The sequence below is a fragment of the Pogonomyrmex barbatus genome, unplaced genomic scaffold (assembly GCF_055798465.1).
Source record: "Pogonomyrmex barbatus isolate J1 unplaced genomic scaffold, ASM5579846v1 scaffold9, whole genome shotgun sequence".
In the NCBI taxonomy this organism is placed as follows: Eukaryota; Metazoa; Arthropoda; class Insecta; order Hymenoptera; family Formicidae; genus Pogonomyrmex; species Pogonomyrmex barbatus.
Window position 1 is genome coordinate 5,846,003 of NW_028297193.1, and position 12,338 is coordinate 5,858,340.

Here is a 12,338-nt window from a genome sequence, read left to right on the forward strand (position 1 = left end):
GACCTCGAAAATGATAGCATACCAATGACAGCTAATCACTTTGTAAATACTCAATTATAATATTCGCTAATCCAACTGAACAGTCAGAATCTTACAATGGAAAAAAAAAAAAAAAAAAAAAAAACTGCGAATCTGCGAATTTTCAATTACCTAGTCTGTATTTTGTCTTTGATTTACAGATCAACACTCGTTGCATGATACGATCGGTACAATGATAATAAATAGTTGAGGACGCGGGGGTCCGCGGAAGAGTGGCTCAACCACTCGTGTGGCGGGCGTTAGCGCTCTTGAGAATATCTCTTCGGTGTAATGAAGGAGAAAGAGAAAGCAGGATCAGGATCTAGCCCGACCCCTGTGTCACATATGCAATGTACATATTTGCAATTACCTACTTATCAACAATACAATAACAATTCATTTACTAGTCGAACACGTATTGCGAACGCTTTTGAGTACCATCGAGAGGAGAGTCCGTTAAAGATGAACACGAGTGAGGTGACGGAACGTGATGAGATGATAATCGTACTAATATCGCGACTCGTGCCACACGCGGCGTCTCGCGCGCGCTCGCTCGCGTTCGTCGCGATTTCCGCGATCGGTAGCATGCACGGGGAGATGTGCCTATTTAGTCGCTTGTTCCAAATAAGCGATAAGATCAGCCCGCTCCTGCGGTTTCTTCAAACCGGCGAACACCATTTTTGTGCCGGGAATGTATTTCTTTGGGTTTTCTAGATACTCGAACAGGGTATCCTTATTCCAGGTGATACCTAAAAACGTGACGACGCGTAAATTAGAATTAGATGTACGTTACAGCACGCAAATGACGTAAGGCAATTAGCGCTGGAGATAATATGAAATAATATGACTTATGATAATTTATAATTTTTAACTAAATTTTATTAAATAATTAAATAGATAAATACGCACCTTTCGCTTTGTTGGCGTCGGTATATAGAAAACCTGGAGCTTGCCCGGTTTTCCTACCTATAAGCCCATGTAAATTAGGGCCTACTTTGTGTTTGCCACCCGCTTCGACAGTATGGCATTGTGCGCACCTCTGAATAAAGAGCTAAGAGAAAGAAACACATAATTACGTTATTACAGGTCGTTATAATTGTTTAAAAGGTTGTTACAAATTTTATTTGATATCGCTCTTCATTATTACCTTCTTTCCTTTCTCTGGATCACCCGCCGGAACACCCATGTTTACTTAATTGTGTAGTCTAAAAAAAGAAAGATGATTATATGAGGTCTGTTACATGAAAAACAGATAATTTTATTCTCTACATTAAAAGTGTTTGAAAAAAAATGTAAAGTTAGAACCATAAAATAATAATATATATTAAAAATAACAACGTGCAATTTTTTTAACCAAATGTTAATTCAAATGCTAATTCTCTGAAACTCATTAAATAATGATCCTTAATCCGATTATTGATCTAATTGCATCGGTTTCGCAAGAATTATTTCGAAGAATTGGCGCCAATGATTAACTTTTGCAATTTCACACGCTTTGCCAACGGGCGTATATACGCAATCATATTATTCAATAGAGAATAAAAATATATTCTTAACTTGATGTCACATTTAAATACAGATGTGTACAGAACATTTGTACTCTCCTAAATTAATCTGCGATAAAAAAAAAAGATAATTGTAATAAATTTCAAGTCGCTTTCCCATAACAGTTTGAGACGTCTTTGTGCAATTATATAATAACCAACCATTATATAAGGTAATATTTATCACAATTTTTCCAGTATTACATACTTTTCTTTCAAATATTAAACTTTTTATTCCATAACTCTAATGTTCGCTCGCGATGTAACAAGTATTGCATCACGCAAAGAAGGCAATTTTTTTCCTCGTAATACGTCATCACGCGCGACGCGTTCGGAGAAGCATGTGAGAGACATGTCGCGCCTGAGGGACTTCCGAACAAGTCGCGGAAACGGAATAATAATCGTCAATTCTGAATGCGATGACATTTGAGAACACATTTCGATAAAAGAATAAAAAAATCCGAGTGATGGGTGATGCAAGATGCATTCCATCCGCTTGAATGACAGTAGGAGGACAAAGGAGACGTTCGGAGTGATCAATGTGGACACGTGTGACTAAAAATGACCTTCGAGCCAGTTGGACGGATATGATTTTTTTTTTTTTTTTGGATTACCTGTAATACAAAGGTCAGATTACGATAACCGTGATTATCGCTAATTCGATATTGAAACGGGCGATCGAGGCATTATGATAACGGGAACAAACTAGCCACCGATCAGGAAATCCTGATTCACCTGAATCGGAGATTTTAAATTTCAACCAATCGATCGCGACCACTCCGCCTGGCACTTCTCCCCCAGACGAGCGAAAGACGTCTTGCACTTCGCACGACCCTAAAAGCGATGCATTCGAAACGTACGTTTCCACGCTGGCTCAGGGCCAGGGTTAGGAGAGTTACGTAAGTACTGTCCGTCGCGGTCACGCGGTCGTTCGATCTAAAGAGGAATCATCCGACGAGACGACGAAGGAAGGAAGGAAGGAAGGAAGGAAGGAAGGAAGGAAGGCAGGCGGAGAACTCGACCTTTTTTCCTCCCCCTCGGAAATTCTATCCCGCATTTCCGGTCATTCGACGTAAGTTCGCGGATCGGATTTCGTTGACGGGGGAAGCACGCGCGAGCACGTGGTGTCACCGGGGGTCGGCGGAGGTCCGAATTCGGCGTGGAAAGGCCGCACACGCACCGTGCGTTCACGCGTTTCCCGCGTCCGTCCGTACTCGCTTGTCAGAGTTACTCACCGCGCGCTTCTGTCACACAGAAGGATGGTAGTTGGCCCGTTGTCCGACCGTGAATAGCGACCCCGATCGATGTAGAATCACTGGCTGGTCTCGAGCGCGATTTCGGGGTATTTCAATGGCTGACGCAACCGACGCACGCACGCACCGGACGCGTTACGAAACGCTCGCCGCCAGATGGCGGCGAGAGACCAGCCGCGAAGTTTCGTCTTTCAGTTTGTTCTCATAATAATTTCGATATAATTTGCTACTATATCTCTTGCTCGTGTATAAAGCGAAGGTAATAACCGTGATTGATAAAAATATCGATCCAAGGATTTATTTAGGCTCCAAATCCATCCATAGAGTTGATATATTTACAAATTAATTTATAAGAAATGACTCGTGGTAGAATTTCCCGGTAAAAAAATTTCCATAATTAGATATAATTATATATAAAACATTATACATAAAAATATATATAATTACAATATATAATTACATAAAATGATAATATTGTTATATGTGATTATATATAAATATAATTACATAATTACATAATAATGCATATATTTATTTAATCATAAATCATGTATAAACATATATAATTATATATATGTTTATACATGATTTATGATTAAATAAATATGTATTATTATGTATTATTATGTAATTATATATAATCATATTATGTAATTGTTATTATTTTTATATGTAAATGTATATAAATATGTAGATATATATATTCTATATATAATTATATACGGAAAATTTTTTACCTATTGCTGTTGTTCTTAAAAGAAAAAATTTTTTTTAATGCAAATTACTGAAAAAAATTATGTCTTGATTATTTTGATATTGATTGTTAAAAATATTCTATGAATTTTTTATAAATTATTTAAATATAATCGCAAGATGCAGTTCATATTTATTAGTTAGATGAAATCTTAAAATCAAATTTTTAAAAAATCTTAAATATAAGATTGAATAAATTGTGGCTAGTAACGGTCATTTTGTAAAAATCTTGTTAAAAAAAAAAAAAAAAAGAAAAATATACATACAATTTTCAAGTTTAGATTAAAGTTAAGAAAATTGCACAGATGGCGTTAAGAATCGCGTGCGCTATTTGACATTAGATGTCCTCTCTATTAAAAGTTTCTTTTTCATTTCTTGCTGTCATTAATATCGATAACAAATTTTGTTGATGATACTTGAAAGAAAACGTCGAAAGACCCGATATCATCTACGGAAAAGACAATTGCAAGTTATGGTAAATGTGACAAAGGGGATTTTGGTTGAATGGTACGTTCGCCCATTTATAAAAAAAAATAATTTTTATTGACAATCAACAAGTTGAACGAGTTTATTCTTTAAATTTATTCTTTAAATTTATTCTTTATAGTCCAAATCCTCGGGAATATTAAACTGTTTATTAAGATCTTGCTCCGAGACGCCGAATTTATTCTTACACCAACTTTGTATAGCGAAAATATTGTCTGTCCATGTATTGGCCCCATTTTTGTATTTCTAAATGAAACATTACACATAACAAAATATAATAAAAAAAAATAACAAGATAACAAAACAACAGCTTTCTCATCAAATTTGTTCAAATTGAATATTATATGCTATTTACTTTGATAAATAAAATACAAAAACAATGATACAAAGGTTAAGAGATCGTTTTAAGGTTAGGAAGTCATATTTAATCACATATATCAAATTCCATCAAAGTGAGGAAGTTGCTGGTCTATTTTATATCTTTATCTAGTTACGTTACAATTTATTCAAATTAATTTTAAAATTTAGTCGTACCTGTGCCTTCTTATTCATTTCTGCAATCATTTCTGGATCAGCGTTGCAGAATTTAGCAATGTGGTTCTTAATCTCCTGTTCTTCTTTCTTCAGTTGCTCTATCTCCTTTAAGAACTTCCTCTTCTCTTCTGTATCATTCTTCAATTTCTGTCGATAGGTACTTTAGATAGAAAAAAAAAAAATAAAATTCAAATTTAATAAATTAAATTTTAATATTTACCTTTTCTTTTTGTACCTCTTCTTTCAATTTCTCAAGCTTGAATTCTGCCTCTACTAGCTTTTTACTTGTATCAGCTATTCTGCGCTCCGTTGCTGTAATATTTTCTCTGCAGAATATTATTTATTTTACTTTTCTTAAATATGGAAAAATTAAATATGGAAAAATTTCTCTTATAAAATTTTTACAATTTTCTTTGTTACCCAGGAAATTTCCAGAAGTATGTAGAAGTACCAATTTTTTCAGATCGCACTAAACCGTCATCCACTAAAGCTTGTAACACATCCTTGACAGTTTGCACTGTGATACCTTTTTCCCTTGGCCCGATATTTTCAAGTTCCTTCAATGTGAAAAATTCTTTCTTCTCGTAAAATATTTGCATCATTCTCGTACGTTTCTCATCAAGAGAAACTCCTCTCTTCTTAGACATGGTATCTGTGTATTATCTGTTGTAATAAAAATCGTAAAATCTTAAACAAAATTTTATGTCTAGTGATGCGGCTATGAAACAATTTCTTCTACATCTGGATGAAACATCCGCACTTGGGAGAAAATTCATAATTCAAGACTTGGATGAAAGACATTTATTTATATCCTCTGACATATTGGAAACTTTGCAAGCAAAAGTAGATGATTTAATGGACCAGATATCATTTCCACTGGCAGAGAAAGGAATGTAAAAGGGAAGACACAACGAGACATTTTTGAGATATACTAAGCTTAAAAAAAAATGGCTCGAGAATCAGGTAGAATAAAGGATGCATGTCAAAAAAGAATCCTTGATGATGCTGCGCGTAAACGCAGACAAAAGAAAGCATTGGAAGCATTGGAGCAAGACAATTTTCATGATGATCCACATGCCGATTTAGGTTTGTACTGTAAAAATTCGTTTTTTCTTATTATTATTTTTCATTCAGAATATTTTTTATTCTGAAACATTCGGAAACATTCTGAATAATATAGCATTTTTGTTCTAGTAATGAGCAAAAAGGTACCGAAATTTCAAGAAACGTTAGACAACAGAAGTGGCAGAAAAAAGAAGACTCGCTCTGCAGAATATTACAAGCAACGTTTCCGCAAAACTTTTGCTCAACTTGTTGAAGAAGATCTCAATATGAATCCCAATCCACCAAACTATGCCAGTGCTCAAGCATCACCGTCCCGGTTTCCCGAAAGACATTTTTGTGCAGTGTGTGGTTTTCCCAGTAATTATACATGTATACCTTGTGGCGCTAGATATTGCTGTGTGAAGTGCCTAGGCACTCATCTTGATACGAGATGCATGAAATGGACAGTTTAAGAATTTTTATTTATCTAAAATTTTAGTAAAAATAAATGCAAGATAGTCCAAAATCTATTCTTTCAAAAGAGAATAAATACCTAACTGCTTCATATTAAATTTTTATGAAATTTATCTCGTTCGACACATAAATAATTTCTATATCTTACTGTAAGTAAATTCAAAGTCTTTAACTTTCCATATTTATCTTTATTACTACATCGTTTAATTTTTTTAATATAAAAGGAGGTAAATGTTTGCTTTAACCTGTTCACTTTGCATTTTGTTAAAAATATAGATGTGCTTTTGCATAAAAAAGATTTGAGTAAAAAAAAAACTTTAAAAGGATTATCATTGTATATATGAAATATGTATGGGTTTTCAATTTTTTTTTATAATAACAAAATTTCATCAATTATGTTGTGATTAAATAAATTTTAAATTTCTAGAGAGAGAGAGAGAGAAACGTATGCTCATATCAACTCAATCCGTCGGTATAACAGATCTAACCTTCAAGAACATTCCGCTTATTTATTTTTCGTCACAATATCAAGCAATAATTTTTACTTTTCAAATGTGTTTTACAAAATTTTTATGCAAAATAAAATTACATCAGTGTAATTTTATTATCTTTAAATTAAAGAGCATGAGAGTTTCAAGTAAAACTTCACCAAATATTAACAATATTCCAACATGCCGGCAGATTTGATCTGATTCGATCTGAATATTGCTTATAGCATAAACTGTTTTTATGTTAAATTTGTATTCTGTTGAAGCAGGCGGATATAATTTTGTAATAGAAATTAAGTAATCCGTTATTTCGTAACTATTTAACATCGTTTACATTTATAGTCATTGATTTATTAGCTGATTCTATTCACTGAATTTCTGTGATCAATCTATTATCATTTCTATCATCATATCCTGTTTTCATCATATCCTTATTTCTATTAACAAAATTTGTAGTAATTTTGCAAAAAATTATTTTTGATATATTAATTAGAAATTCAAAAATTTCGAAGACGCACCTGTTGTTTCAATTATTAAAACAGCTCAAATCTCATGCAATTCGTGCTTATCCAAATATAAAGCTACAATTCAAAATGATTCACATTTTATGCAAATATTGCTATACCAATTGTGTAAAACATCGAATGACGATTTGAGGAGACGTCATGCGACACTAGAGACTCCATATCTCTGACTATTTTGTCCAATCTCGATAAATATAAAGCAAAGAAAGTTGAACTTGTTTACCAGACAATATGATTGGTTAAAAAATAAGCCAATTAATGGCTCAGCAAACAACTTAACATGGCTGCGTTTAGCTGAGAAAACAATTTAATAAATGCTTTGCGCTGATTGGGTTATATTTTTAGATCTAGAAGAATAGTCCTATCTCAATTTAGATCAAAACATATAATCCAATCAGCACAAAGCGCCTATCAGCTGCTTTCTCCATTGAAATAGCCAATGTTACAAATTTAATTTTGAATTTTTAAGTAATTAATAGAAAAATTTTGAATTTTAAATTAAGATTTTGAATTATCTTGTACAAAACTAATGAATATCTAAGAAAAAAGATATAAAAAAATTAATATTTAAAAATAAAGAAAATTTTATGTATCGATATTTTATATGAACGCAAATTATATTACAAAATTATCATTAAATTATCATTAAATAATATTTAATCTAAAAATAATATATAGAATATGTAATTTATTATTAATTGATGACGGTAATAAAAATACGATAATAACATAAGAGGCATGATATTTATCATAGAAATTAAAAAAATACAATTTCCCAGTTATGCAAATATAGACAGACAGATAGATAAATAGATATATATATATATATACATACATACATACATACATACCTCATACATGCAAACAGATATACACATGAAATGTTATAGATAAATGTTTAAAAAATATTTCATATTTTAAAATATTAAAATTAAAATACATGATAGTCTCGATAATCTTTGAAATTTTAATTTAGATTTCTACTGTAACATTCGTTGCATCACAAGTTTGAGCTTTCATAAGATTTATCATTTTCTGCAAACTGTTACATAATTTGTTTAAATAAATCAAATTTTTTTTCTTTGATTTTGTATTTATTTTCATGTGTAGTAAATAATTTTCAAAAGTAAACCAAGCCTCATCTGAAGTAAAATCTTTTCTAGATAAATCTTCAATGGATCTCAGATTGTGAAAGCGTTTTCTAGGAGTTAAAGAATCTTCACTTTTTCTAAAAATAAAATGAGAGTATTATTAAATTATTTTATTTGCATTTAATATTATCTCAAACATTTATCTCGTTAAATTTATCTCATTAGAAGATTAACTGTATACCAACCTCTTCAATTGATCATTTTTGGAATCCTCTGTATCTGTTATAGTTCCATCTACACTTATTGTTTCATGTATTTCTTCTTTTATCAGACTTTCATCTAGATAAATGTTATTTTCAACTTTTGATGAACAAACATCAGTAGTTTCATCCATAATATTGACTTTAGCTTTTTCTCTAAATTAATATAAATGTCAATATAATATATTACATATAAAATAGATATAAAAATTATTTTTTTAAAAGTTATGTTCTATAAAAATTACTTAGTTTTAATATTTCGTGAACAGTGTACAGATGGATAAGCTCCTGGTTTAAGGTATCTTCTAACAGCATCTCCATATATTTTGTAAATAAAATCAGACTGCTTGAAATGTCTGCTACAAACTCCAATGTGTGTACTTGCTTTATAGCCAATAAATGCATACCAATTTTCTCTGATGTTTTCATCCTTTGGCAGCCTTAAAAAAAAAATATATATATATATAACTATTTTATAAAAAAATTCCATAAAAAAAATTAATGAATCAGAGTAAAAAACCAAAGACAAAACATTTGATATATCTATTTGATATAGGGAAAGACTGTTATTACATTTTACATATATTAATACCATAAGCCTATAATAGTCTTAAATTGAATATACATTTAAGTAGAAGATAATCAGATATTAAATTAATTTTATTTATGTATATATATTTTTTATTTATTCCATCTAAAAAATATAGAAAATCTCTATTTTCAAAATTAATTCAATTTTCTCAAAATATTTGCATGACATTTTTTATTCATTATTTATTATATATTATGTATAATATATTTAAAACACTTACCGATGAATAGATATATCATGTCTTTCTCCAGCTCCTAATCTACAAACATGACAATACCCAACCATCTTCCACTCTACCAGTTAAAAATAAATTCCCAAAGTATATCTGCAATGATTACGTCCCAGTCACTATCCCCATCACTAAAATTTAAGATTTAAATGGAAATTTTTATACTTTTCCTATTTTTTAAACATAATCATATCTCTGTACAGTTTAAGTATAAAAAACATAACTCAGCTATATAACCTGTACAATATAAAGCATAGCGCGCTTTCAATCTTTTAAAACTAATTCTTCTTCTTTTTGCATAAGTCCCAGCAAATCTCAGCAAGTCCCAATTGAATTTTCAACTTTTAAAGGTAATTAAAGTCTACAGTTAAATATAATGCACAAATCAAAACAATAATATCTATCCCACTGATGCTCCCAAGGAAGATGATCGAAAGAAAGGGATGGGTAATGAAAGTGAGTCTCTGTCTTCTTCTATACTTCTATTATCTGAGCTGAAAACATTTGGAAATATTGGCGTTAAAATTTTGAAATCTTATTTTACTTTATCTTTAAAAAAAAACTATAATAGAACCATATAATATAAAAGATAATATAACAAAAAAGAAACGATCTACGTAAATTATTGTATTAAAAATGTTCAATTTCTAATGAAGTTATATATCAGAGAACAAGACGGTTATTGGCTATAGCGTTGTCGCGTTGCCGCGTCCTGTGTGCAATCAGCCTAACATCATTGCATTTTTCATTCATCGATCAACGAATCTAACAGAGATAGTTAGCTCCCTAGCATCCTTTTCTGTAGCGAAGCTTCCCCTACTCTTTGCTAGTTCACTCCAAAAGAGACTCCGAATCTCTTGAAGTTCTTTGAAGGTTAGATTATGTCTGAGATGTCAAACAAATGAAACGTTAAAATAAAAGTCATCATGTCTTTGTATGATGATTTTGACAAGCACCGGACCACAGAGAAGGTCGCGGGCTGGTCTTCCGGTATTAAATTACTACAGTCGCAGCTGCAATTGAAAAAGGCTGCTACAACACAGGTAAATCTATCATAAACAACAATATAGTTTAAACAGTTTTTCATCAACAATTATTTATTAATAAAAAACATTTATCGATGTAACCTCTGTTTTTAAACCTCTAGTTTAAGATTATTAAAAAATAAATTACTAATTGTTTCTTATTGCAGCCGAAACGTGAACAATACAGAAAAGCTACCGCAGTATTGGCACCGGTGATAGATTTGAAATCCAAAGCTAATCGTGATATCGATAGGGAAGATGACAGTGTCCATAATAATCCATTATCTAGTGGTCGCATGAGCAACATAGGAGTAGGTGGTGAATTTGATTGGAATGTGGTGAACGAATATGATCCTATATGGCCCAATGAATACGAGAAAGTTGTGAAAGAGTTACGTGACATCAGAGATAGAGAACATGATCAGGAGACGGAAATGCGCAAACGTAGAAGGGATAGCACTCGCTTTGAAGATACTCAAGTAATATATGATATATTTATAAAAAGAAAAAAAAGAAAAAGAACATTTTTAATATTGGTATTAAATATATTATAAAGTATTTATCTTTTAACAAAATTCCCATAGCATGAAATAGCATTTAGAACAAACTGAAATATCATCATTTATTGAAATAAAAGCATAATAATATTTTATATATGTAAACAGACTGCTGGTGGAAACAGTACAATGATACCTCCTGAAAGAGATGAAGAAAGAACACCAACTTCAAGAGGTATAATAGGAGGTGCCGCCATAGCACCACCACCATCCTTACAAGAATCTACAGAATTGCCACCTCCACCGCCACGACAACCATCTAATCTGGGATACTCGACATCATCGGTAGCAGCAAAAATAATGGCTAAGTATGGTTTTAAAGAAGGACAGGGTCTTGGTAAGAAGGAACAGGGCATGTCAGTAGCATTACAAGTGGAGAAAACCAGTAAACGTGGTGGTAGAATAGTCGGCGAAAGGGAACAATTGATGCCTCCACCACCACCTATTACAGCTTCTCCACCACAGATACAACAGCTACCCCAAGTGCAGCAGCCACTCCAAGAAGAACCTAGCATTACCGAGATAATGAAATGTCCAAGCAAGGTCAAAAATCTTACTTTTATAACATCAATTTGTATCAAAACTTAAAATTATAAATTTATTATATTTAAATTTTATTTATATACATATTTATTGTCAATTTATATAACATAATATTTATATATAACATTGTTTTATATAATATCTGTAGTATTGTTTGTCATATATAATTCAAGATATTTGTAATATATACAATTCTAGGTTGTTCTCTTGCGCAATATGGTCGGCCCTGGAGAAGTAGATGACGATCTTGAACCAGAAGTAAAAGACGAATGCAATACCAAATATGGCGATGTTGCACGTGTTATTATTCATGAAGTGATTGAAGCTGCACCGGAAGAAGCAGTACGAATTTTTGTCGAATTTAAGAGGATAGAAAGTGCTATCAAAGCTGTAGTAGATTTAAATGGACGTTTCTTTGGCGGTAGACAAGTTAAAGCGGGATTTTATTCTAGTGAGAAACTTGATAATTTGCAATTGATGGATTAATTTTATTCATAAGAACTTCAGATTCTGTAATCCTTATTCCGTCACATTGCATAAAAACATTTTATATTTTCATTATACAATATTAATTCATTAAAGATCAATTTTTTTCTAGTTATGTATAAAATTTATTTCTTTATTTTATTTATTTATATATTCGAGACTCGTACTCATAATGATTTACATTTCAACAATTTTATCTCCATACATATAAAATTTATTTTTAAAATCTGTATTATTAAAGTAAATAATTTATGTAATATAGTAAACAATGTTAGGTGTAAAACATCATGGTTTATGTGATTTTTCATAGAATGGAAAATCTGAAGAAAAATACAGGAAAAAATATCAGAAAAGGATAAAAAAATTAAAAAATTATAAAATAACAAGGATAACATGATTATAAATTGATTATAAATATTTGATAAAATCAAGTAGCG

The 12,338-nt window shown here is 31.3% G+C and overlaps 6 protein-coding genes across 15 annotated transcripts; 3 read left to right on the plus strand and 3 right to left on the minus strand.

Annotated features, from left to right (window-relative positions):
• Positions 1–139: 139 nt before the first annotated feature.
• On the minus strand, positions 140–2,956 carry CytC (mitochondrial cytochrome C). Its single transcript, XM_011648642.3, has 4 exons — positions 2,798–2,956; positions 1,166–1,223; positions 928–1,069; positions 140–767 (listed from the first exon to the last, which is right to left on the minus strand). Exons 2-4 carry the CDS (start codon positions 1,202–1,204, stop codon positions 622–624), a joined length of 327 nt encoding a protein of 108 aa, XP_011646944.1. The 5' UTR covers positions 1,205–1,223; positions 2,798–2,956; the 3' UTR covers positions 140–621.
• A 955-nt stretch (positions 2,957–3,911) lies between these two features.
• Tfb5 (transcription factor B5) lies at positions 3,912–5,485 on the plus strand. The gene is made up of 2 exons (XM_025219875.2): positions 3,912–4,075; positions 5,299–5,485. Exons 1-2 carry the CDS (start codon positions 3,978–3,980, stop codon positions 5,483–5,485), a joined length of 285 nt encoding a protein of 94 aa, XP_025075660.2. The 5' UTR covers positions 3,912–3,977.
• Positions 4,089–7,303, minus strand: LOC105433364 (meiotic nuclear division protein 1 homolog). Of its 3 annotated transcripts, none has more exons than XM_011648646.3 (5): positions 7,113–7,303; positions 5,009–5,251; positions 4,809–4,914; positions 4,589–4,735; positions 4,089–4,300 (listed from the first exon to the last, which is right to left on the minus strand). In XM_011648646.3, exons 2-5 carry the CDS (start codon positions 5,233–5,235, stop codon positions 4,163–4,165), a joined length of 618 nt encoding a protein of 205 aa, XP_011646948.1. In that variant the 5' UTR covers positions 5,236–5,251; positions 7,113–7,303; the 3' UTR covers positions 4,089–4,162. The 3 variants fall into 3 exon arrangements, with proteins under 3 accessions (XP_011646948.1, XP_011646950.1, XP_025075659.1); XM_011648648.3 differs by having other exon boundaries at positions 7,220–7,292; XM_025219874.2 differs by lacking the exon at positions 7,113–7,303 and adding an exon at positions 6,595–7,031.
• Positions 5,536–6,204, plus strand: LOC105433363 (zinc finger HIT domain-containing protein 1). The gene is made up of 2 exons (XM_011648644.2): positions 5,536–5,674; positions 5,783–6,204. Exons 1-2 carry the CDS (start codon positions 5,536–5,538, stop codon positions 6,103–6,105), a joined length of 462 nt encoding a protein of 153 aa, XP_011646946.1. The 3' UTR covers positions 6,106–6,204.
• A 545-nt stretch (positions 7,304–7,848) lies between the features above and the next one.
• Positions 7,849–9,729, minus strand: LOC105433358 (uncharacterized). 8 transcript variants are annotated; one of them, XM_011648639.2, is made up of 5 exons: positions 9,553–9,729; positions 9,282–9,386; positions 8,715–8,909; positions 8,455–8,625; positions 7,849–8,346 (listed from the first exon to the last, which is right to left on the minus strand). In XM_011648639.2, the coding sequence occupies exons 2-5, from the start codon at positions 9,344–9,346 to the stop codon at positions 8,091–8,093; spliced, it is 687 nt and encodes a 228-aa protein (XP_011646941.2). In that variant the 5' UTR covers positions 9,347–9,386; positions 9,553–9,729; the 3' UTR covers positions 7,849–8,090. The 8 variants fall into 8 exon arrangements, with proteins under 8 accessions (XP_011646941.2, XP_088941131.1, XP_088941130.1 ...); XM_089085005.1 differs by having other exon boundaries at positions 9,282–9,421; XM_089085004.1 differs by having other exon boundaries at positions 9,528–9,729.
• A 341-nt stretch (positions 9,730–10,070) lies between these two features.
• Spf45 (splicing factor 45) lies at positions 10,071–12,012 on the plus strand. Its single transcript, XM_011648636.3, has 4 exons — positions 10,071–10,333; positions 10,483–10,794; positions 10,981–11,415; positions 11,614–12,012. The coding sequence occupies exons 1-4, from the start codon at positions 10,217–10,219 to the stop codon at positions 11,899–11,901; spliced, it is 1,152 nt and encodes a 383-aa protein (XP_011646938.1). The 5' UTR covers positions 10,071–10,216; the 3' UTR covers positions 11,902–12,012.
• The last annotated feature ends 326 nt before the right edge of the window (positions 12,013–12,338 follow it).